A 26872-nucleotide genomic window follows, 5' to 3' on the forward strand; every position below is an offset into this window, starting at 1 on the left:
TAGACATTCAATTCTTCTTTTATTATCTAATGTGGAAAGCAATATGCTATTGTGAAAAAACAAAAAAAAAAAAACAAAAAAACTATGGGCTTTCAAGTCAGGTAGGCTTTGCTATGCTGGGCAACTTATGCTACTTACGCGGCTACACAATCTTCCTCAGCCTCAGCCTCCTCCTGGATATAATAAGCACCACACATCCTTCCCAGTCTTGTTGTGAGAATAACAAAAGGTAATGTCTATAAGCCACCCACTGGAATGCCAAGCAGGTGTTAGATTCCAAACAAATGTCACCGTTCTTTCCCTAAAGAACAATCTACAGGTAAAAGGTATACAAAGAGAGTAGAAGTAAGCTGTTAGCATTTTAATTTTTCTATTAAAAGCATAGTAAAATGAACATTACCCACAGAATTGGCTATTAATGGCAAATGGAAATTGTTATTGTCATATATATATCACTTATGTGAATGGTCTGAATCCCCAAATAGGTTTATCATAGCATTTCTACCATCATGGAGGGGCTTTCATTAGTATTTGTGCATATTAACTTGACAACATCTGTATAAAACACATGGGAACAACTGTGTATCAGGTACTCATAGAGGTAGATGTTCATGGCATACTATGCTTTTTCTCTTGTGGACTATTTCATTATTTCATTTTTAATATGTAATTCCTGATTTATTATAAAACAATATAGTCCTCTTAGAAGCTTCACGTCATATAGAGTTCAAATTTAAAACCTCTGGTGCCTATAAAGCTACTTTGGATGTTTTCTTTCGTGTTCTAAATATAAAGAGACCTCATCAAACTAACTGTAGAAGACCTTGGTAATTATGGGAAGATAGTGAGCTAAATTAAGTTTCTTTCCCTTGTTTACCAACTCTAACACACCAGCAGATTTTAAGCAAAATACAGGCTGGGATCATCAGAAACTTAATTAGGCCTTGAGTTCACTGAGGCTCAGGTAAGAAAACTGACTGGTACAGGCCTTTATTGCCTATGGGCTGAGTGAGTACCTGAAAACCAGCAATGGTAGTGGTAATGGTAGAGTGGATATTTGGGAAAGAGTTTGACTTGCAAGGATCTATACTTCATCCAAGTGGAAAGTTACCGTAGACCCACTTGAGTATGCCTATTTTCTCAGGCCAGCAAGAGGCTAAGAAGGACCAGAATGGGTGAGCCCTTAAGTCTGGAAAGATAAAAGGAGACTGAAGAACAGGAAGGCATTTTTCAGGTTCTCAACAAGTTTTTGGTGCTCTGCTTAGCTCTACATTCTTGATCTATGTGGGGAAGACTGCTTTACTTTCTAACTTTAGAGGACTGGTGTCACTAAAGGTACATAAAAATAAAGAACTAGCCTGGCCAGCGTGGCTCAGTGGTTGAGTGTCGACCTATGAACCAGGAGGAGGTCACAGTTTGATTCCTGGTCAGGGCTCATGCCCAAATTGTGGTCTCAATCCCCAGTGTGGGGCAGGCAGGAGGCAGCCAATCAATTATTCTCTCTCATTATTGATGTTTCTATCTCTCTCTCCCTCTCCTTCCCCTCTGAAATCAATAAAAATATTTTTAAAAAAAGAACTAAATTGAGATAAAAACAAAATGGGGAGGGGGAGGAGAAGAAAGAAAAAAGAAAGCAAGAGCATCTGCCCAGGGAAATAAAACTGCTGGAAAAGAGAGAAATAAATCTGAATAGAAAAACATAAGAGATAACTAAGATACAGTTTTAGTACTTTCTGAAGAAACACACAAACAAAAAGTAAGCACAATATCTACATAATTTGATCTAAGTAATTTAAGAGAATGGAATAGAACATCATCACCCTAAATACTGAATTTGTGGTTGTGACTTAGACGACCTTGCAGAAGGTATCTATCTCTAGAAAACATAAGCAAAATGATAAGAAGATGAAAATATTAGAAAAATACAACTGGAAAAAAGATCTAAGAGACTTGCTATAAGTAATAGGAATTACAAAAACAGAAAAAGGGAAAATATGGAGAAAAGAAAATATACAAATCATAAGGAGAGAATTCCCTCGAAATAAAGATCTAACGCCACCGATTGAAAGAGCTCACTGATTTTCAGGCTGGGCTCATGAGAAGAGAGCCACACCTGAGCAGATCCTGGTAAAATTCCTGAACTCGAAGGACAGGTAAAATAATCAGAGAGGAAGAACAAGTTTGGTAGACAGGACACGGCTCAGCTGTAACACTGGGAGCAGGAAGGTGGTAGAATAGCATCAAGAGACTACTGAGAGAAAGGACTGCATTGTGAGAGCCCTAAGCTCCCTCAGCTTTCCGAAAGAAAGGAATCGAGTTATTTGAGGATTGGCCATGATTCTGCTAGTCCATCCTCCATATATCTCATCAGAAGGAGATACTGGAAATAAGACTCAAACTAACCAGATTATTACATGACCAGTTTTAGAGTCTACCTTTCTTTAATTCCATATCACCTCTACCCCATCTGCTTCGGAAGCATCAGAAGCCAGAGGGTAGAGAGTGGAAGGAGATAAACAAGGAGTCCATGCCTCCTTCTCTCCTGCCACTCCCCCCGCTGTAAATTTGGAGAGGAGTAGAGCTTTGAATTGAATGGAATTTGAAATCGAAATCATAAACTGGAACTAAGTGGGCTTAAAACCTGAACTGCATAAATTAAGACTCTTCTTACAGGAGAACAAGTGGAAAACTCTGTGATTTGCTCAAGCTGTTGGTAATAGGAATGAAAGGATGACAGTGGTTACAGAAAAATATAAACTAATTCCTATGTGTACTGTATTTAGTACAGACCACCCAGTGAGCCTGTTCCACTTGTATTTTAAGGAAGTGGTGTATATGCATCCTTATATATACTATGTAGAGAGGCTGGGTGGAACAGACAGATAAAAACAAAACAAAACAAACAAAAAAAACCCACAAAGGTTAGAGATCAGAAAGAAGATACAATTCTTGGAGGAAGAGATATATCCAAGTTCCCCGGACTTCTAGTTTGAATACTGTCTGGAAGAATCAATACACTGTCCATGGTAGCTTGCTGAAAGAAACTTCAGAGACATGAAATGAGATCAGTGAATCAGGCAGGGCAATTCAAAATAAGCTTACACTGTATCTTAATCAAAATTAGCTGATTAAAAGTAAGAACTAATTGCTAGAGCTGAAGTTGAAGACACATTTCAGGAATATTTAATTTTTCAAAAATAATGTTTTAAAATATGCTATTCTAAGATTTTCCTGTTGCATTAAAAACATTCAATATAAAATAGACTCTTTGTGGGACATCAATTGCCCCCAAGAAACTAATCAAAACTCTCTTCCCCCACAACTCTCTTTCTTTATCACTCTCTGAATCATTGAATTACTGTAGAATAGGGGTAGGCAACCCCTAGCACGTGTGCCAAACATGGCACGCCAGTAACTTTTGCTGGCACACGAAACCCTCTCTTATAATCTCCCATTTACATTTTTTCCTTAATATCGACTTTTTTATTTTTCAGATAAATTCAGTGTAGGTGCATCTTAGATAAATAAATAATTTTACATAACAAGTTATCTTAAAGACCATAGACATGGATTGAGAAGAGAGGGGAAAAGCGATTTCTATGCCTCTGCCTTAACTCTCCCTGCCTTCCTAGATCCGACCAGTGTTTTGGTTTCATCCACATACGCTTGTGAATCTTTGTTAAAAAAAGTGATGAATTTTGTTAAGTCTTGTAATAGGAGTAGCCTGACGGATGAAAGTAGTAGCTCGTGCATATCTCTGAAAGTCATGAAATATAAACCTGATGTAAAATCTCTGTCATCAGTGATGCAGCAGCAAAAGTCCCACTGATAATATCAAACGGAGTCATAAAGTTTTCTGTCAGACTATCAGTGTACATGTATACATTAAAAAATAAATGTATTTTTCATCATCATATACTGTGTTTTTGTCACTCGAATGAATTTTATTATTTCTTCAAGGTTCTTCACATACGTACACCTTAAGAGATATCAAGTAGGAGTAACACATTCTTAAAAAATTAGGGTTGGCATGCAGAAGAATTTTGAGTCAGAGATTTTGCTAGTTTTGGCACGCACTCACAAAAAGGTTGCCCACCCCTGCTGTAGACCCTTGTCTGGTTGGTGGTGGTCTTTGTCAGCAATGGATTTTTCCTGACTAGAAAATAACATTTTTGGTTTGATCAGTGTTGCTTGGTCTGTCATCACTATTGACCATATTATCCAGTTTGGTCTCCCATCCCAATTCTCTCCCAAATATCTCTGAATATATTTATCTGGCTCTTAAATTCTCCAAGGACAGTGGCTGATGTAACACAAATGTCTAGAACCATGACTGACATATAATTTGATGCTTAGAAATATTTGTTGAATTGAATGTAAATAAAGTTTTCACCTTGCATTAATTACTACCATTTATTTTCTTTATTTATTTACTCAGTTAAAAATTACTTTACTGAACAATTCTGATTATTCAGCTACTTTTTTTGTCTTGATTTCTTTTTGTACCAAATTCTTCAATAACTATGAGTCTTTTTTAGTTGATTCCATCTAGGCAAATATTAACAGGTCAGTGTTGATATGATTATTATCTAAAACTGCAGGATTAGTAATTAGTAAATGGTTTGAATATTATATAAAATTTCTATATAATCCTCTAAGATTTCCTTACACTAAAAGCTGATAAAGTTAAGAGGTGAGATTCTCGCCTTGGAGATTAAACCTGCATTCTTAGGAAGTGCAGATATTTAACAACATAGATAACTTTTTAGGAATGCTGCTAAGCCTTCATGCTAACAACATTTGGAATTACAAAAGCAGGTTGTTGCTTTTTTAATTATAATGTCAATTAATGGTGAAGAAGTACCTCATCAAGATGAAATCCAAGTGCTGATAGGCGAACAATGCTGGCATGTAAAAAGCACTAAGAACTCATGAAAAGAGTGGCCTCAGAGAATTCACAACACTGGCATCAAATGAGACCAGTGATAATTAGTGAGAATTTATTTTTAAGATACAAAGCGGATGCCTGGTCCTAGATTGGTAAAGAGAATATTTGATTATCTGTACTGGTGAGGAGTCAGAAGATACTTGTATTAGGGTTTGTTTTATCTGTCTTTGCATTTCTTTTATCTGTCTTCCAGGTTATGTCAATCAATTAGCAATGCTAAAGTGGCCTTGGGTTTTAATAATAATAATAATAATAATAATAATAATAAATTATATTATCATGTAATTAATTATATGATAATTATTAGTTCTGTTCTAAGAACTAACAAAATTTTATTTTTTTTCTAATTCAGAGGCTTTTATTACTACTAGAAGCCCAGTGCACGAAATTTGTGAACTCGGGGCAAGGGGAGTCCCTCAGCCTGGCCTGCGCCCTCTTGCAACCCAGGAGCCCTTGGGGGGATGTCCAACTGCAGGCTTAGCGGGCCTAAGCCAACAGTTGGACATCCTTAGCGCTGCCAGGGACGCTCCCACCTCCACAACTGCACTCACTTGCCTGTGAGCTTGGCTTTTGGCTGAGCGGCGCTCCCCCTGTGTGAGTGCACTGACCACCAGGGGGCAGCTCCTACATTGAGCACCTGCCCCCTGGTGGTCAGTGCACATCATAGCGACCAGTCATTCCGCTGTTTTGGTTGATTTGCATATTTGCCTTTTTATTATATAGAACTAGAGGCCAGTGCACAAAATTTGTGCACTGGGGAGTGGGGGTCCCTCAGCCCAGCCTGCCCCCTCTCACAGTCTGGGAGCCCTAAGTGGATGTCCTACTGACAGCTCAGGCCCACTCAGCCTAAGCCACAGTCTGGCAGCAGAGGCTCTGAGCAGGCGCCCTGTGTGTGTGTGTCCGCTGCTGGCTGCCCCCAGCCATATCAGAGGCTCAGAGCAGGCACCCTGTGTGTGTGTGTGTGTGTGTGTGTGTGTGTCCGCTGGTAGCTGCCCCCAGCCGCACCACAGAGGCTCAGAGCAGGCGCCCTGTGTGTATGTGTGTGTGACGACTGGTGGCTGCCCCCAGCCCCACCGTGGAGGCTTGGAGCAGGTGCCCCTCTGTGTTGATCTCTCAGGCTCCTGACCACGCCTGTGTGTTGTTCTCTCCCTTGAGCGGCGGCCAGGGCAGGCGGGAAGCTTGGCTTCCTCCATTGCCGGGGGCAACCCAAGCCTCCAGCTCCGTGGCCGCTTGGCTTCTCCGCTGCAGCTGCAGCGAGGCTTGGCTTCTCCGCTACAGGCTCAGCGGAGAAGCCAAGCCTCTTTAGTCTTCAGTCTTCAGTCTTCATTCTTCACTCTGGCCGGAGCCTTCATACCTGCTTATGCATATTAACCGCCATGTTTGTTGGGTTAATTTGCATACTCATCAGATTGGCTGGTGGGTTTAGCGGAATGACACCAATTTGCATGTTTCTCTTTTATTAGTGTAGATTACAAGGTATCAGGCTTAAAAATGCTCAATATTAGATGATTATACATTTATCCAAATGTAATCAGAAAATAATCATAGTGTGTAGAAATGTAGTACACATTTTCAGAGCAAGCAATAATTACATAAATATATGTGGTTTGTGCTTAGTGCTATTACCTACCACACTATTAAAATATGCTTAATTATGGGAAAGAAAAGGAAATTAATTGGTTTTGATAATAACAATCTGAGAAAACTCTTAACAACTGTTTTACAATAACCACAACAATAAAGGAACAATATGCAGGTCACAGATCCTGTTTTCCTCTCTGCACTGAACTTTATTTTGTTATTATTACTGATCATTCTCTTGCCTGTAGGATGTTGTTACTATACATGCTGAACTCCTGCCAACAGCCAGCCAAAATGCATCTGCCCTTTCGCACCTTGCTGGTCTTGCCATTTACCAATGTTGCTTTTGCTGGTTGGTAGGTTTTCATTTAATAAACTGTTTCCCCTACATATTCACCAGCATAAAAGATTCTGACCAAATAGTCATTTCTTATCAAATTACAGTATAAATTTCAGGGATACATTCTTACATTTATAATCTTTCAAAACTTTGCAAAAATTTTTTCAGTGCATGAGAGTCTAGGTTTTTTCCCCACCTCCTAGACTCAAAATATCCTGCTTCTCTTTTCTAATTTCCTTATATCTGCTTACTTTTTTGTATGATTTCTACTAGCAATAAGTGTCATTTTCCCATTCTGGAGCTAGGATTACAGTCTTTGAAGAATAAATGGCAAGAATATCCTCTTTTTGCTTTTATCATAAAGAGGAAAAGGGTTTTACTTTTCCTCCATAGTCACATTCTTGGTAGGTTTTCTATATAGGTTTCCAATATCTCAAACTCAAAATGATACAATATACTCTAATAGCCCCATTTCAAGAATCATGGCTGTTAGCAAGAAATACGTCCAATCTAATTCAGGAAGAAAATAACAACCAGGTCTGATGCTTTTATTTTCTGTTGAATTTACTTAAAGTCTTATTATATGTAAAAGTGATGAGACTAACAAAAAGATACATATACACCACAAACACAGATATAAAATTTACACACACACACACACACACACACACACACACATACACACAGATATACTATATATATATATATATATATATATATAATTTGAATATATTCATATACATAATATATTTACATATTCATGCCATACTAAGTGTTATTATAGAAGGCACAAAAAATACGTCACATGGTATGTTTCCTTTCTGGCATTTAGAAGAAACTAAACACGGGGAGTTGTGAAAGTCCCTTTGAACATACTAGTATAAGCCTTTTATTTAAATGATACAAACCTCCAAGGATGATCATTAGAGGCTTAACCCAGGCATGACAAATACTTGTCAAGTTCTGTTAACTCATGATATAGAGGACCTTCAGTGATTGTAAAATTTGCTCATACAACATGGAGAGATATCAGAATGGTTATTTATTTTTAAAAGCTCTTCATTCAATCATTTATTCACTCATAAAAATATTTATTAAGTGCTTCTTATGTTCCTGGCATGGTTCAAAATGGGGGAATAAAGTGGTGAAACTAGATAACTTGCCCTCATTACATGTATATTAAACCAACAATTAACAAACAAGTTAAATATGGTGATAAGAGCTCTGAGGAAATACATAGTGAAGAGGGCTAGGGCATAATGAGACAATGGATGGCAATGTGAAATCAGACAGCGGTGATACTGTGAACAGGAATAGAATTGTACACACATAATAGAATTGTGTGGTCAGGGAAGGATTTCCTGTAGAGCTAACAGCAGAGCCAAGACCTGAATGACAAGGAGATAGCCGTGCCAGTACACTGGAGAAGAATCTTCACAGGCCCTTATGAGGACGGAGCCTGGAGGATGGCATGAAAGGAAGGCTGCAAGTCTGGAGCCCAGGAAGTGAGCAGTTGGACAGACAGAGGTCAAATCCCAGAGACAGACAGGAACAAGTCAACCTGGTCAATGTAAGGTCTTCAGCCTTCACCTGGGTCTGTATCTATAGAGAGCACCTTGATTATGGGGTATATTCCCCAAACCTGGCCCAGAGAGCTCTTTCCTTCCTCCATAGCACCCGGGCCACCATTGCTTCAGTCAGACAATCAAACAAACACTGATTTGCCAGATATGATGCTGAATGTAGCCTACAGCCTAGGTCCAAGATATATGTAGCAATAAAATAGTATTCCATCTTATATATTTCACCCCAAAAAGTCATTCTTAGACTATCTACTGTAAAAATAAAAGATTAAAAAAAAATCCATTTACATAGTACTTTATAATTGTCTATGTCTTTCATATGCAGTACCCCATGTGATAGTCACAATAGCTGTCACAGAGGTCAGTCAATTTTAATTATCTTCTTTTTAAAGATGAATAAGCTGAAGCTCTTGGAACTTAAATGCCTTGTCCACAGTCATGAAATGAATTAGTAATGTAGGCAGTCCTAGCATTTTTCTACACATTCAATATCACAAGAAGTTTGGTCTGAGGTAAACATAGTAAAAATGTTTACCCAATAGTACTAGGCATTTTGTTCAGAGGAAAAAGGAAGAGAGAACATACATAGCATCCTCATTCTTAAGAAATATAGGATCTACTTAGGGAGGTGTTCAGATGAGCACCAGATACTAACTTGTGCAGAAATTCAGTGTGCATGTAATGTCAGGGAATAATCATGAGTGGTATGGCATTATTCAGAACCTTGTCCTGGGAGATGTTTTTAAACTGGGCATATAAATTAATTAATTATCTACACTGATAAAAGAGAAAAATGGTAATTGGCGTACGACCGCTACCCTTCCCATTGGCTAATCAGCATATCCTTATGCAAATTAACTGTCAGCCAAGATGGCGGCCGGCAGCCAGGCAGCTGGAAGCGAATGTGAGGCTTCCTTGCTCCAGTGACTGCGAATTCCAACGTTCCCCGCCTGACTTGCTGGCCTCTGAGCTGGCAGTTTGAAACATTCTAACAAATATAGCCGGCTGGGATCTCAGAGCTGAAGTTATACATTGTTTCGATTATAGAACGGCAAACAAACCAGCAGCGGAAGCCTCAGAGCTAGAGCCAGAGCTAAAGCTGGCCCAGAAGAAAAAAAAAAAGAAAAAAAGGAGCGGTTGGGAGCTTCAGTCAACTGCCAAACTGAAAGCAGCCCTCAGCCCCTCACCCAGACTGGCCAGGCACCCCAGTGGGGACCCCCACCCTGAAGGGTGTGTGACCAGCTGCAAACAGCCATCATCTCCTCATCCAGGCTGGCCAGGCACCCCAGTGGGGACCCCCACCCTGATCCGGGACACCCTTCAGGGCAAACCAGCCGGCCCCCAGGCCTCTATCCTATATAGTAAAAGGGTAATATGCCTCCCAGCACCGGGATCAGCGGAGCCGCGAGGCCTTCTGGCACCAGATCAGCATGACAGGGTGCAGCGCCCAAACCCCCTGATCGCTCTGCGGCTCTGTGTATGACAGGGTGTGGCGTCCCAACCCCCTGATCAGCCCTGCTCTGTGTGTGACAGGGGGTGGCGCCCCAACCCCCACCCCCCCCCACGGGCCCTGCTCTGTGTGTGACGGGGTAGAGCCATAACCTCCCCATCGGCCCTGCCCTGAGTGTGACAGTGGTGGCGCCCCAACCCCCTGATCGGCCCTGCTCTGTGGGTGATAGAGGGCGGCGCCCCAACCCCCTGATCCGCCCTGCTGTGTGTGTGACAGGGGGCGGTGCCCTAACTCCCCTATCGGCCCTACTCTGTGAGTGACAGGGGGGGGCACTGCCCCAACCCCCTGATTGGCCCTGCTCTGTGTGGGGGGGGGCACTGCCCCAACCCCCTGATTGGCCCTGCTCTGTGCATCACAGGGGGTGGCGCCGCAACCTCCCCATTGACCCTGCCTTGAGTGTGATAGGGGGTGGTGCCCCAACCCCCCAATCAGCCCTATCCTGAGCGTGACTGAGGGTGGCATCGCAACCTCCCAATCCACCCTGCTCTGTGCATGACAGGGGGTGGCGCCCCAACTCCTCAATCAGCCCTGCTCTGAGCCCGACCAGGGGCTGCACCTAGGGATTGGGCCTGCCCTCTGCCACCCAGGAGCAGGCCTAAGCCAGCAGGTCGTTATCTCCCGAGGGGTCCTAGACTGCGAGAGGGCACAGGCCGGGCTGAGGGACCCCCCCTTCCCCCCCCGAGTGCACAAATTTTTGTGCACCGGGCCTCTAGTGTTGTTAGATTTTGAGAATTTTACCTTCTGAAATAGTAATTTTTTCTTTTCCCATTCTTAAAATCACTGTCAATCAATGAATCTTATGCATCATTTCCTCCGAGTTTATCGATCAGTTTAGAAACCTACTGTGTTCTTTGTTACACAGATTAATTTTAGATTCTCTCTCTCTCCCTCTCCCTCTCCCTCTCCCTCTTCCTCTCTCTCCCCCAAAGACTTATGCCTAGGTACTCCAGAATACCTTCCTCAGCATTCTCTTCTGTTTGTCTTATTCCCAGCTCTAAGCCTGATGCCAAGATTTCTGTTTGAATGACCTCTTCCTAGAATGCTAAACTGTCAACCTTTAGAAAAGCTTCATCATTTAATCTTCCTCAAGTTTTTTGAAAATCAATGCAGAATTCTATTCAATATGCAACCATGAATTTACTGCCTTACTAACCAAATATTCTCTACTGCTCTCACTTAGTGCAATGCATTTATTTTTCCAAATTTTGTTTCATGTCAACAAATGTCTGTTTCTATTAACACTGATTATTTTACATTACATTTATAATGAGCCAGCACTTGGCATACCATCACATAAAAATGCATTTGATGTTTTCAAATAACATCATTGTCTTGTTACAAGTATGGAATATGTAATCTTTTTGTTCCCACTACAAATGCAAATGCTTTAATAATTAAAAATTTCCAATAATACATGTCAATTACCAATTTATTAAGACACAAAAGAAAAGTATACAACTTCAGTTACGTTTTTGTGTTTATGTGTTCACTGTCTTACTCTTTATGGTTATGTACTGATGCATAGCTGGTAATGTACTGAAGACAAATACTGAAGTCGAACCATCATGAGGTAGCAACATGCCAGGTCCTGTGCCAAGTGTTTTGGATATTCTATAGTTCATATCAACTCTATGAATAATTAGTTTGCAATATGCATTTCCTTCTAAAAAGTCAGTGGAGCTCAAAGGCACATTTTTAAAAATAGAAACCGCTGAGAAACTTCTTTGTAAAAAATGAAAAACACTTACGGGAACCAGGAATTTTTTAATCTCTTCCAATGCATGACTCATACGTGAATAAGCTTCCCCAGGTGGAGCAAACACTTCAATTAACACGTGAAGTTCATCACTCAAGTGGGCATATTTGGCTTCCCCGCTCTTCCTTAGCTCTTCTTCCTGTGAAAGAAGTTATTTTTAGAAATACAAATCCACTCATTTTGCATTGATTTAACATTCATTGAGACTGACAAAAGGATATAATCTAAGCAAATTTTCCATAAGTAGAAACCCTTTGAGAAATAAAAATCAGGTACAAGCCATTTAAAGATTTTTAAAATCATTTTTGAGTGAATGATTAAAAAAAAAAAAGCTGGCATACTTATCATCTACAACAGATTTTAATCAGCTAAATGAAAATGTTAAATCCCTGAGAAGACTTCGCAGAACTGCCATTAACCCTTCAGTGTGCACCACCTCATTTTAGAAAAAAAAGGATTGTTTTTATATTTGATAAGTAAGATTTTGCAAATAATAAACCAAAGATTGTCCGTATTCTTTAAGAGAACGAGAACTTTTTAGTAACCTTTAAGTGGTGACAGGTTATTTGTTTGCTATTAAAGTATGCAAAACCAACGGTTATCTCCCCAACAAGTTCCACTGACCCAGATTATCATTGAGCTTCACACCCACATCCTCTGTAAAAATGTGTTGCCTCATTTTGGTCAACAGGAGAACATTAAAGAGATGATGGATAAGTATTATGTTGGCATTGATCATGCATGAGCTACATATCCTCAGCTGAACTAACAATGCATTCCTATTGGACCAGATTTTTCACAGTCCTGTACCCAAGTGATTAGTGAAGCCTGATTGGCTCTTCAATCCAGGTGAAGAGCCAATCAGCATCTGATCCATATACTTTGCTGGGGTGTGCTATGTATTTTACACATGTCATCTCTAATATCACAATAATCTTGTACATGACTCACAGATTTCAGATTAGGAAACTCAGTTTAAAAGACTTAGTAGTTTCAGCAAAGTTAGGATTCAAACCCAGCTCATTTTGCAATCAGAGTTGCATTTTTCTTTTAGGAATTCAAAGAAGCAAAATTTGGTTAAATAATTAACATGTTTCTTGACACCCCTCCCCAATTATCTAGCGGTTGTTTCATTAAATTTCAAAGGATAAAAAAGCATTTTTTAGTTTTATATGGAAATTAAATTGAAAAAATGACCCAAGTAGACCTAAGCCGGATAAACAAAAGCAAATTTGCTATTGATTTTAGATGAGTTAACTGTACGGCCCAGGTTAATGTGTTTATCTGATTAGAGAAGCCCATCATGTCAACACATGGAAGGCCCATGACGGAGATGGGTAGAAGAGGCAGCCTGCTTTCCTGCTCATTTCTCATTTACTCAGACCTCGGGAATATCAACATATTTCACCCTGGTAATCCACACTCCACTCCGCTAGCAACCCTCTATATGTAACTAGGACTTTTTGTTTAAAAGAGTTTTTCTTGGTTCCAAATTCTCAGTTGGGGAAGAAAATCGGGGCTTGACTAAAGGAGTATGCACCCTTGGGTATAGGAAACATTTCCTTCCTCTTTGGGTTCCACTGGGAGGCAAGCTGCTTCTTATCTCAGGTGTCGGCTTCATTTACACATAATTGCTGGGGTAGTTAAACCAGGGTTTGCCTGATTGTGATCCTTTCTCAATACTTCCTAAGCTGATTTCCAGCTGGTTATTAAGGGTTACTCACTAGCCAAGTTTTATAAGGCCTATGTACTGTGAGGTGTGGCATAAGAATCATAACACTGATTTCTTTACCTCAACAAAAAAGGCATTAAAGGCCAGCCAGTGTGGTTCAGTGGTTGAACATCAACCTATGAACCAAGAGATCATGATTCAATTCCCAGTCAGGGCACATGCCTGGGTTTCCCGCTCAATCCCCAGTAGGGGGAGTGCAGGAGGCAGCTATCAATGATTCTCTCTCATTATTGATATTTCTATCTCTCTCTCCCTCTCCCTTCCTCTCTCTAAAATAAATAAAAATATACTTTAAAAAAATTACTGGTTACTATATAGAGATTCTAAACCAAGTCATTAGAAAATATCAAATCCAGTTTTATATATCCCCAACCAATCCCCATGTTATGCCCTAAGGTAAAAATATAAGTAAAATACATCAGTTTTTATTAGTTATTTTACAGAGACTAACATGGCACTAAATAGAGTGTAACTGGAACTGCATTCTTGCATTTAATTGGTAAGAATTTTAAAGGAAACTTTTCCATCAGAAATATTATTTCTATGTTATCTTCTACAACAGACATATTCCTGACGTGTAAATAATTTGACAATTAGAAATTTTTGCTCTTAATTCAAAATAGCATGTTTATTGAAGAAAACCTGAAAAAAAATCCTCAAAAGTACAAATGTTTTTTGTTTTTTTTTTTTAAATCAACAACCACACAATTCAAGATACGCTTTTATCACTTTCAGGGTATTTTTTCAAGTCTCCTTTTACTATAATAATAGTAATGAAATAGGAGTCATAATTTTGGTATTGCTTTTTAGGTCAAAGTTACAAAGCACTTTCCATGGATTATCTAATTCTCTCTGCGTGACTACACTTTCTGTTAGATAATGTTATTTCCCTCCTTTTGCTAATGAGGAGACTGTGGCACAGAGAGAGAAATTTACCAAGAGTTACACAGAGTATGCATCATCGAGTTGCATTATCATCCAGGTAATTTGATATCCAGAGGTCAAACTTAATCACTAGAGGTGTGTTGCTGGTACAGGTACACAAGTGCAAGTAAATTCTTTATACATTCATATTTCCCCGGGGGTAGCTCTAGTTTCTGGAAGAACTCGGCCAGTGGTCTCTCAGCAATTTCCTGGTATCCTGGCCCTATAGTTCTGTGCTCTCTGGGCACCTACAGCAGATTACAGATTTTTACACAAAAGGCACATCTGCCATGAATGTCCTTTCCTCTCCCCCGTAAGGGTCTGATTTAGTATCTGTGTGCCCATCAGTGCGGGGTGAAACTACTATTTTCAACATTCTGACTAATTTCCTTTTTGAAGGGCTTACCTAAAAATGCATGTGCTCACATTACATTGTTTATTTCTAACTCTCTGTTTGCAACCATCGGTTCCAAACAAGGCCTTCATCCAAAGTTTTTTTTGAAGGGTGAGTTCAGATTAGTTTGCATAATTTCTCATGAATATTCATGTTGTATTCCTAAAACAAATGGGCTTTATGAAGGATCTTCTCTATTTCCTTGAATACTGGTGGCAGGATTGTTTAGGACCCTCCACACCCTGATTCTATTTTGGGGGGCAGGGACTCAAGTCAGCTCACAAATGGGTATTCTACCTTAGTTCAGACGATTTAAGACAAATTCCCAACCAGAACACAGAATCAGATGTGCTCTGGCACTGAGTCCAGCCATTTGGTCTCTGGATTTGCCAAATGCCAATTGTAATCCAAAACTCAAAATTTCTTAAAATACCCTAAAAGACCCACTCTCAAAATCACTTATGGGTAACAAAGATTTCAAGGAAACTATCATAGGGCACAAAGCAAAGAGGTCATATTGATAATCTCATTAGGGACAACTAAAAAAAAAATTGTATTCTCTTGTCCCAAGCCCTTCCTGCTTCGTTACACAATTTTAATTTTTTTCTCTTCTATCTCTAATGCTCATATTACTCTCTCTTCCAGTCTGAAATTTCCGAGGGAATTTAAAATTATTTTCACCTCTATTAAACAGAGTAATTTAGTTATTGAATGCTAATTCCCAAGCTCACATGTCCAGGTCATTATGGAGCTCAATGAAATAAGGGGAACACCAGTAAATGACACATTAGAAGCCACAGTATGGAAATGCACACGCATGTGCACACACATACTCACACTCATACACTCACACTAAAGCACTTTTTACAGTGTGATTCTAGCAAAAGTAAATGTTTTAATTCTGTCAAATTAAGAAAGATAGTCATGTGCTTTGGGCATTTTTTTAAGAATATGTTATAAGTTGCTCATAATATGATGTAGACCATATATTCCTCCTTTGTGTTTTCCAGATTTTGGTATTTCTCCAGAATTTTCTGAAAGGAATCCCATCACCAACACTGCCAGTAGAGAGAACACCTGAATAACTGAGTTGATACCTTACTCATCATTTTTAAACACCTATGTGTTCATATATATATGAACAGAGAAGGTTATGTACTAGAGAGGTAATTTTCAAGTGGTGAGATATGGGGCCAGGAGGGTTACAGAAAGGCGCCTTATGGACTATGTTAGAGCAAAATGAGGATTCTCCCCCATCCCATTCAACCATATCAGCTCAACTTACACCTGTTTATGCATAAAATGTCAGGTAAGGGAATACTGTTCCACAAGATCAGCAAACTAAAAACAACAGACAATGGTAGACATGATAATGTCAAAGGTTTCTCATAGCTTTAAAAAATCATGACTCACTATGTGAATTTTCTTCACAGACATCCTTATCCTGCAAAGTAGACTTTACTATTAGAAAATCCACTTTCCAAACAGTGTTCTAAGATATATTACTGAGAAAAATCAAAACTCCAAATGGCAACTATTCAGGTCAATCTTTGAACATCTAGAATGAGGCTGCTATTGCATATTTTATACACATTATACCATTTAATCTTCATAGAACCCTAAGGTGTAGTGAAGTAAAAAAAAAAGATTTTGAAGTCAGAGAGATCTAGATTTAAGTTAACAGCACTGATACTTATTATCAATAGTATTTGGAAAAAGTTACTAAATTTTTTGAGATTCAGGTTCTTAATCTACATGATAAGGAAACTCTAGATTTCTCAGACAAGGATAACAGAAGGCAATATGTATAGATCACAAGTATGGTGCCTGGTACACTATAAACTCTCGAAGCAATGAAAGGTTTTCTCTCAGAGGAGCTAAGTGACTTGGTTGCAGTGATTCAGGAAGTGAGAGAATGGCATTTGGTCTGCCTGACTGACTTCGAAGCCATACTCTTATGGTCATGGCTGTTGGTTATGAAAATTAAATTCCCTTGAAATAGTATAATTACCAAACTTTCTAATTAAGTATTTCTTCAAAGAGTTGTAACAAAGTGAATCAGTTTGATGCTGGTTTACTTATTATTGAGTTAATTTAAATGTATAACTTTAAGAGAATGTACATTTAAAACTACTGTAAGCTAAAGAGCTCACACATGTTTTGGGAAGATAAGGAAAAATTAACATCATTGCATATGCCTTCTTGAATTTTAACTTTTAAATTAATTATTAATTTATAGTCTACAGTATGTCACATGGACCATATAATATTATGTCACATGGACCATATAATATTGCAAGGCCACATATGATGGCAGTTAACATCCCAGGTTCCATTCATGATGGCCAGGGTTAAAATCCCAGCTCTCCCACTTAATAGTGTGAGAACTAGAGCAACTAACCTAACTATTTTGGGCTTTTAATTCCTCACTTGTAAAATAATGACAGTACTAGTAGGAATAACATAGTAAGCACTAACCAAATATGATCATTGCTAAATATTTAAAATTGGAATCTATATATAAAATTATATATGAGCTGAAAGAGTTAATGTATTCAAATATCTCAATTATTCTCCCAGGAGTAGCTCTTCCAGTGACAGGAATACACTAATTTTTTTTTTAAAAGAAGTTGAAAACACATGATATAAAGTACATGCAAGTTTTATACTTTAGTTTTTTACTTTAGCAATTATTACTGTCATATTTTATCCTGAGAGTTATAATTTACTAGAGTGCTTTTTGAAGGCTTTTTCTCCTCAACACCCCAGGGAATATTCCTTTAACATAAATCCTCTTCAGAAATAAATAAGTCTATTGTCTGCACAGCTTTCTCCATCAAGAAATTGAAATAAACACACATTTATTATTTATACCATGGCCTGTTTGGGATTTGTCTGAATCACTAACTTAAAAGCATTTTTAAATACACATATGTGAAGATTCTTTTATGTATAAATTAGTTGTCAAAATTTATGCACACAAAAGGTTTTTGTACAAATGGATATACATACGTACATGATAGAGAAGCAATGGCTTAATCCCAAAGAGCGCTTCAGGTTCTTGTGGCCTTCACTTACAAATCCCTGCTCTCTGTTTTTGTTTTGTTTTGTTTTTAATATGTTTTTATTGATTTCAGAGAGGAAAGAAGAGGAAGAGAGAGATAGAAACATCAATGATGAGAGAATCATTGATCAGCTTCCTCCTGCACGTGCCCTAATGGGGATGGAGCCTGAAACCGGAGCATGTGCCCTGACCAGGAACTGAACTGTGACCTCCTGGTTCATAGAGCAACACTCAACCTCTGAGCCACCCAGCTGGGCCCTGCTCTCTTGAATTGAAGATGGCAATGACTTCTCCGCTTATAGCCATCCATCCTCCACAGGGTCAATTATGAGAGAGAAATCTTTTCACTCAGCACACCAGTTCTAGCACCATCTAGAAGATTCATGAAGGGTAAAGTATCAGAAGCATCAATGAAACCAAGGATGATGTTTTTAAAAGTAGGTCACTATTTTGAAAGTGGAGAAGCAGATACTGACAAACAGAAGACTCCTTATTCTAGTATTGGAAGTTGTGGGTTTACTAGAGGTTGAAACCTTCAATTGAGGACAATCAAATCATACACTTTGGGTACATCAAGGATAGTCTAACTATTCAGACTATGAAGGCCTGTTATTCAAACAGTGAAAAGAATACCTTGGTAGAATAAAAGGGCTATTTCATTCTTCAAGAAAAAGAAAACTATTGATTTTGACAAAAATGGAACCTATGGAAAGACTTACAACTCATCCTCCTTAATTAACATATGAAAGGTCATGTCCCTACATTTTAATTAAAAGCCATTTGCTTAGTCCTGGCTTAGACTCAGCTGGTTGGAGCATTGTCCCATCCAATGTGGGTTTGATTCCCAGTCCAGGCGCATGTAGGAAGCAACCAATCCATGCTTCTCTCTCTTCCTTCCTTTTTCTCTCTTAAAATCAGTAAAACATATCCCTGGGTGAGGATTTAAAAAATAAATAAATAAAAGTAATTAAGAGGCTCACAAACACATTTTTAGGAATAGAACCATTTGGGAACACAAATTATCTAACTATGCTTCTCTAGCTTCTTTTTCATATGCAACCTATGGGAATGGGCTTTGTTCAGGTCCAGTGCAGGGGACTGTATGGGAGGTGGAAGCACTTGGAGAACAGTGTTGAAGCCCAGGGGATCCAGAAAGTGGGAAGTGGATCCTGGGAAGAAGCTGGAACTTAGACATCTGTGGACTTCCTGGGGAAAGGACATCCTATAATGGTCCACCCAGACCTCAAAAGATAAAAAGAAACCAGGAAGGAGGTTGCCTTTGAGGCTGGGAGAAATAAGGGAAACCAAGGACAGACCAGAGGTCAACAGGGGTGGGAAATTCTCTGTCTCCCACTCACAATTTAAAGGACTTCAATATTTAATTTCCAAAACCTTTTCTAAGTTGACAAAAATAACATGCAATACTAGCAGCCACAGAAGGAAAAGCAGGCAGAACATGAGAACACACTGCCAGGTAAATCGCAGGAAGTAAAGGAGGAACACTTGAATGAATACATTTTAGGAAGCAATTGAAATAAAATGCAGGTACAAAAATTTCCAAAGTAAGGACAAAAGGAAACTAAAAGCATGAGCCTTAGTTCTCCTTGCAAGAGGCTTCCCTCCCTCCATTTTTCAGAGCACTTACTTTATAAAATGTGTGATTTTAAGTTCTCTCTTTGATATATGAATGGGCCTTTTGTCAGCTTTAAGACCCAGAATGTCTTTTTCAAGGAGCTAGGAGAGATATCTTTGAAATGTAAACATCAAGGGAAATAGCACCCTGTCTCTCTAGGTTTCTGTGGGAGGGGAGGACCCTAACTTTGGTGGGTGCCTTGCTCCAAGTTGCAAAATTACCTCCTGTCATAAAGATAGGAGAAGTTTGGTTTTCCTTTGGATGAAGCCATTAGCTAACACAAATGGTCATCCCCACTAACCAGATAAAGTCAGGATGAACTCTGTGTGACAGACGGTGCTGTCAAGTCCTCTTCCTTGAGGACCAGTTCTTGTTTATGCTGAGAATAAGTATACAATGGGTTGTATCTGCTTCTCTACACAAAAGAGTGAAATTTCATCTTGTTTTTTTCCACCTTAGTGGGTTGCCTGTGATGTCTACTCCATTCTGGTTTAATGCTTATTCAATAATAAAAGTGTCTTCCTTCTCTGCTAGCTCTGTGGAAAAGATTTCTGGGCTGGGAGAAGACTTTGTCATTAATTATATTTCCCCAACACTCACTGAAACAAACAGCAACAGATGCTGTTGATGCTCTGCCTATATCCCTTTGCCTTACTATCTCAATGCAACCAGCACTTATTTATCTTTTTGCCAGAGTTCTGGTCTGGCTGAGAATAACAGCCCTACTTACCATGCACATAGCAGAGTGACAGTCCAGGGAATTAACTACCTCTAGGCATCTCAACTGATTGGGGACAGTTGGCTTCTAAACCCCAGCTTACTCAATCCTTAGATGGGGTAACTTACATGCGTTTCTTTCTCAATGGACCCCAATGGGATAAGGTTCAGTCTTTTCACAGTTTCACTTGTTTGGAAAGGGACATCAAACGGTTTCCTTCATCTTCTCATTTTACTCCCTCACTCCTTTACTAGAGTTTCCAGAGATCTCCTTACACATAAACTTCATGTAATTAAGTCCTGACACAGGTTTTTTTCCAGGGGAATGCAAACCAAGACAGCAATTCAGTAGATTCAAGTATGGAGAGAATGATCAAAAGCAGAATTTTTCTTCAGAAAGATGAACGCGAAGAAAAGTACTTGAATACATAATCATAATGAAGAAAAAATATCAGAGATATGGAGGAGAAAGCTAATATGTAAATAATAAAAATTCCACAAAAAGAAAGCAGAACATAAGGAAGAGTAAAAACAAGCAAATAATAAAAAAATTATGATCTGCAGATTATAAGGGCTCACTTGATTCCATCCAGGATTGAAGAGAAAAAGATTCACATTGAGTTATATCTCAGCATAATCCCTGAAGTTTAAGTAAAGCAAGAGCAAGCAAGCAAACGAGCCCACAGCAAAACACTCTTGCAAGGTTCTAGAACTAGATGTACAAAGAGAAAAAATATCACTGGCAATGGATGTCTCACCTATAAAATTTTGAATTTAGAAATACAGATATGTTTACCAGTATCACTTACCAGGCCCTGTGCTGAGTGCTTTATATGCATAATTATATTTACTTTCCAGAAATGATATAAAGTATTCAATAACCCTTCTCAAGCACCGAGGACTCACTGGCTGCAGAGTTCCTAGGGCCATGGATGCTGATGATTTAATAAGATGATAATTCATTATTTTATCTATTTCACTACAAATTATGACAATTACTATGCTCTTCCAAGAAATACAGTGTTTAGACTACCTGGAATTAAGTCTGTTGAAACATTTCCACTAATGCAAAAAGACAAGGCCTATTTCCAAGAAGTCTCAGTAGTCTAGAATTAATGAGGACCTAAAACGTTCTGAGTATATGCCGACTACAGCAATAAATAAAACAAAAGCTGTTTGCCAAGAACCTGGGAGAAGATGGAAAGTACTCTACAAGTCACATTACTTAGCAAGCTAGTTCTCGGGGTACCAGCATCCCATTTTCCATTTCAAGAAGAGGTGTCTCCAAGGATGAAAAGGCTTCATGAATCCCGAGACAGGCCTCTTTTGAATTTGGAGTAGGGCCCAGAGAGAAAGGTGGGATGAAATGGAACCTATGAACCAATCAAGAAGTGAAGACAACATGAGAGCTGGCTAAGAGGATCGTAGTAAAGTCATCTTTAACCCAGAGTTATTGCCAGAATTGCTTCTGAGCCTCAAGGGGTCACTGCCAACCAAGAATAGAAAAGCAAATATGAGCGAATCCCAGTTGGCAGGGAGCAATAGGTTGAATGCTGGTCTGAAAGAACATTTAGCACTGGGACAGCAATTTGGGAGAGGATGTCTTATGCAGCCAGACATGTTCATAGAGGAGACCGCAGCAAGAAACCAAAAGAGCTACGTCCTGGGTGCTGATGTGGAGTGACTACAGCCAAAAGGAGAAGAGAGCAACAGAAAGTCCACAGAAGCTGCTGCAGAAGCCCCTGCAGAATTGTAGAGATGCTGCCCACGGGGAATGCAAGGGCAGCAGACAGATCAACTTGGCCCTTGAAAATCTAATATGGAAGACTGTACTTTGAACAAACGCATTATGCTGTTCATCAAGCAATGAGACTGAGAAGGGAACACAATTAGGACCTAGAAAGTGGCTAACCACGGACTAGAATACACCTGGAATCCATGTGAAAGGGCATCCACATTTATAGCACAGGCGAAGGTGAATAAATACCATATATTGTTGTCACTTTTAGCTTTCTGAAAAAAGGGTTTTCGGATCGTTTTAGTTCCTGCTTACAAGCCTCTGCTGATATCCTATCTACCTAAAATTCTACAATTTCAACATGGCATTGCAGACCTTTTTAATCTGGCACTGGCTTAGCTCGCCAGTTTCATCTCTGCCATCCTTTCGCAGACACTATTCTCAAATCACTAAAGGAGAAAATCCTCACCTTTCTCTGAAAGCATCATCCTCTTTCAAACCTCTGTGGACCTCTGTTCTACTTCTAGTTTCAGATCAAATATATTCATCTAGACTGCACACAGCCAGCACTGCAGAATCGACTGCTCCACAGAATCTTCAGTATGACATCTTCTGAATAATATTAAGTCATAAATATTTGATATTATAATACTAATACTGATAGTATCCTCCATCAGAATATTTGGTTCCATGGGTCTTATTAAACAGGGAGTGGGTTTTTTTGTTATTGTTTTTTTTTTCTGTAAGCATTGTGAGAGAAAGAGAGAGAGAGAAAAAGAGAGAGAGATGGGAGGTAGGTTAGGGCACAGTATACTTAAGTGAGGCTTACAGATATCTAAATTTTAATAAGATGTATAACCTCTATGTACTTTTTGTATTAATTGTTTTAATCAAATAAACAGCTAAGTTTTATGTGACTTAGGTAATAAACACTTTCCAGGGGAATGGGGGATTTAGGAATCTAATCATTTAGATTTTGTAATATATTATCATATGATTGTTTTCCCTTTCTGTCTTGAGCTCTGTCTTAGCCAAAATATATTGATCATGTCTAAGAGGAAAGTTTCTCCTATACACTTAACAAAAAGATGGGGGGTGAGCATATTTTTGAATTTCAAAGAAATCAATTACTAACGTTGTAGAAAGTGAATGCTGTTTATAAACATAATTTGTTTCTTATGAGTTCATTTCTGCTTTGTTTCGTTATACTTACGGAATATTCTGTCAGGACTAGAAAATACAAACCTAGCACCAGAGATGCCAGAAAGGTAAGATTTAGAGCACAAGAGGGAAAGGACTTATTTGTGCCCTTTTGTAACTGTTTCATATGCCATTGTTGGCCAGGAATCTGAATTTGGGCATATAACACGACAGCTACCACAAAACTTACCTGGGATGTAGAAAACCCTTGATTCTAAACATTTTCTTAACATGTGTGAAATGGACATTTTTTGGAAAAAAGTGTAAGTATGGAAGGAGCAGCTAAGGTCCCGGGCTTGGGCTATTCATAGCACATCTTGCCTCAAGTCACCCAGAAAATATCTCTTTCAGGAGAGGGACTTTCCCTCACTAACCCTGACAAGAGCTATTTTCATTGCATCATCTGGAAATTGTTCATCACCACCTACCTACGTTTAAATGGGGCTTAGACTCACTCTTTACCTCAGGGTAACGAGCCTCTTTGGATGCTACATAAACAGCAGGGAGAAGTGGAATGAGAATAGTTTAAAGAACTAGTGTTTACCCTGTAGCACTGAGAGAGGATGAATATAAAAATAATAATTGAGTCTGCAAAGTTTTAATGCAATCTCTTCTCAGCAGAGCGCCTACCCTTCCACGGCTAACCTGACAGCAAGCATGCCTCTGGCTGTGGCAGTCAGCAACGATGAGTATCTAGAGAGAACACAGGTCAAAGACAAGAGGCCCACACAACTGCCCTCCACCTCTTCAACCACAAAAACGAATAAATAAATAAACCAAGCCCTAACAGGTTTGACTCAGTGGACAGAGCGTGGGCCTATGGACTGAAGGGTCCCAGGTTCGATTTCCGTCAAGGGCTACATGCCAGGGTTGTGTGCTTGCTCCCCAGCGGGAGGTGTGCAGAAGGCAGCTGATCAATAATTCTCTCTCATCATTGATGTTTCTATCTCTCTTTCCCTTTCCCTTCTTCTAAATCAATAAAAATATATTTAAAAAAATAAAAGATAAATAAAAAATATGTTAAAAAAATAAACCAAAAAATATGTTTTGTTTTTTTTTTGAAGGGAGCATACATGTTTAGCTGTCTTGCTCCTGCTGCCAACATTGCTAGTTAAGTGTCTGCAAAATATATTAATTACATATATTGACTATCCACAACGTGCCTGTATTTCAACTTTTAAGGAAATGAAGAGTGTTCTTCAATAAACCAGACAAAATCTTACAAAATGGAATAACTCAAACACTGGCTCAATGGTAACTGTCAAGTGCTCACTTAATAATCATATGTTATCCCATGTGCAATCAAACCAGAGACTGGATTCTGACCTGCTGACATTTTGCTGTTTACCTCATTGTTAGCTGTTAAAAGGAGCTAGCTGTCAGGAATGGAATGTCTTTCAGTACACAAGAAACTCTCTGTAATGGAAAAATAAAATTTTTAAAAATATTTTTAAAAAGCGAAGAAACTCTCCTTGGAGAGCTAAATGTATGTGCAAGAGAAGAGAGAAAAAGATGGGAAGGTAGATTAGGGTGCAGTATACTTAAGTGAGGCTTCTTAGACCATATATAAATTTTAATAAGATGTATAACTTCTATATACTTTTTGTATTAATTGTCTTAATCAAATAAACAGCTGTTTTCTGTTACTTGGATAATAAACACTTTCCAAGGGGAATGGAAGATTTAGGAATCTGGATCATTTAGATATTGTAATGTCTTATCATATGACTAGAGGCCCGGTGCACGAATTCATGCACAGGTGGGGACCCTCAGCCTGGCCAGCGATCAGGGCCAATTGGGGCTGTCTTGCCCAGTCCTGATTGGGGCTTATTGGGGCCAGCATGCCAGAGGGAGGGACCATGGGTGGTTGGCTGGCTGCAGGAGGTTGGCTGTGGGAGTGCACGACCACTACTGCATTGAGTATCTGCCCCTGAAGGTCAGCGCGCATCATAGCGATCGGTTGTTCCGGTCATTCTGTTGTAACAGTCGCTTAGGCTTTTATATCTATACTAATAATAGAGGAATATGCAAATTGTTTGGGATGCCATCACACTAACAGTAACAACCAGCAGGCTGCCTGGGGTGACCAGGCCAGCAGGGGGGTTAGTGAGGGATGACCAAATGACTAAACAGCAGGCTGCGTGGGGCGGCCAGGCTGGCGGAGGAGGGGGAGGGGGAGACAGTTGGGGGCAACCAGGATGGCAGGGGGAGCAGTTAGGAGCAATCAGCCAGCAGGCAGAGGCGGTTAGGGGAGATCAGGCTTACGGGGGGGGGGGGGCAGATAAGGATGATCAGGCAGGCAGGCGAGTATTTAGGAGGCAGGGGTCCCAGATTGTGAGAGGGATGTCCGACTACCGGTTTGGGCCCTGTCCCCGGGATTGGGCCTAAACCAGCAGTCAGCCATCCCACAAGGGGTCCCGGATTGGAGAGGGTGCAGGCTGGGCTGAGGGGACCCCTCGTGCAAGAATTTTGTGCACTGGGACTCTAGTATATATATATAAAAGCCTAAGTGACTGAACGACTGGTCAACCAGTCACTATGACGCACACCAAGCCCCTGGGCTGGGATGGGGAACTGGGGGTGGGTAGCGGCAGACACGGCCCCTTTCCCAGGGGAGCTGAGGGCCAGTTCCCTCCTTGGGGCCAGCGGCCAATCTCCTGGGTCCCTCCTCCCAGCCGGCAGGTCCCAATCGCCTCATTGGGGCCGGGCCCTGGGCTGGGATGGAGAATTGGGGGTGGGTGGCAGTGGATGCGGGCGGTAAGGGAAGGAGGAGGCAGGGAGGTGGGGAGATGGGGAGGCGGGGAACCTGATTGGCCCTGATTGCCAGCCAGGCCTAGGGACCCCACTCATGCCCAAATTTTGTGCACTGGGCCTCTAGTATATATAGATTGTTTTCTGTTTCTGTCTTTCACTCTGTCTTAGCCAAAATATATTGATAATGTCTAAGAGGAAAGTTTCTCTTACATACTTAACAAAAGGACGGGGAAGTGAATATATTTTTTAATTTCAAAGAAATCAATTCCTGTTTAAAATGGTCATAGGCATTCTAATAAGGCCTTGTCAATGGAGGAGTTCTTCAAGGAGGAGTAACCAAGGGTATAGCCACCCACTTTTAAATACACTGTTTGGAAAGACGGCAGGCACTGGAATATAACTAAACTCTAAAAAGACTTCTCTCAGGGCCAGCATGGATTGACAGTGGATTACTTTTATTCCAGAGGCCAACTCTGATAAAAGGAAATCTATCAGCTATTTACGAATTCTCAATCATTCCCCTTTGAAACATATTGGATTTTTCTGTAAAATATCTAGAAGGATGGAATTGATGGTTCTACTCTAAATAGTCACTAACACATATGTTAATTTATTTAAGTAATACATATTTTAAATGCATCTTCATGCAAATACTCTGTGCTGTGAATTTTTGGGGTGGACCCTGAGCTCAGATAGTTCATCATTTACATGGAGAGATTAGGCATCATGTATAGATTCTGGTGAGTACCAGAGGTCAGAAGAAAAGTTATGCGAGTTCATTCCTGGGCATATGTATTCACACAGCAATGCTTACTGGGCCTCTCTACCTAGGGAACACTGGTCCAATGTGGGGGGACCCAGTAGTAACCAAAGCCAGTCTTCCCATAGGGCTTAGACTCCAGTAGAATGAGACAAATAATAAAAGGATATAAAAATTAGTATATAATTTCATATCACAAATGCAATAAAAAAGAGAGAAGGGTAGGAGAATCCAGGGG

General features: G+C 39.8%; 1 protein-coding gene across 2 annotated transcripts in view; it reads right to left on the reverse strand.

Moving 5' to 3' along the window:
- The window catches only part of KHDRBS2 (KH RNA binding domain containing, signal transduction associated 2), a 513200-nt gene that overhangs the window by 273888 nt on the left and 212440 nt on the right, over positions 1-26872 (reverse strand). For both annotated transcript variants that reach the window (XR_002829782.1, XM_006090724.1), the window contains exon 4: positions 11711-11857. Coding sequence is in view for 1 of the 2 variants with exons in the window: in XM_006090724.1 (XP_006090786.1) it covers positions 11711-11857 (147 nt within the window). In the remaining variant the exon portion in view is untranslated. The remainder of the gene's footprint in view (positions 1-11710; positions 11858-26872) is intronic.

The sequence above is a fragment of the Myotis lucifugus genome, unplaced genomic scaffold (assembly GCF_000147115.1).
Source record: "Myotis lucifugus unplaced genomic scaffold, Myoluc2.0 scaffold_80, whole genome shotgun sequence".
Classification (NCBI taxonomy): Eukaryota; Metazoa; Chordata; class Mammalia; order Chiroptera; family Vespertilionidae; genus Myotis; species Myotis lucifugus.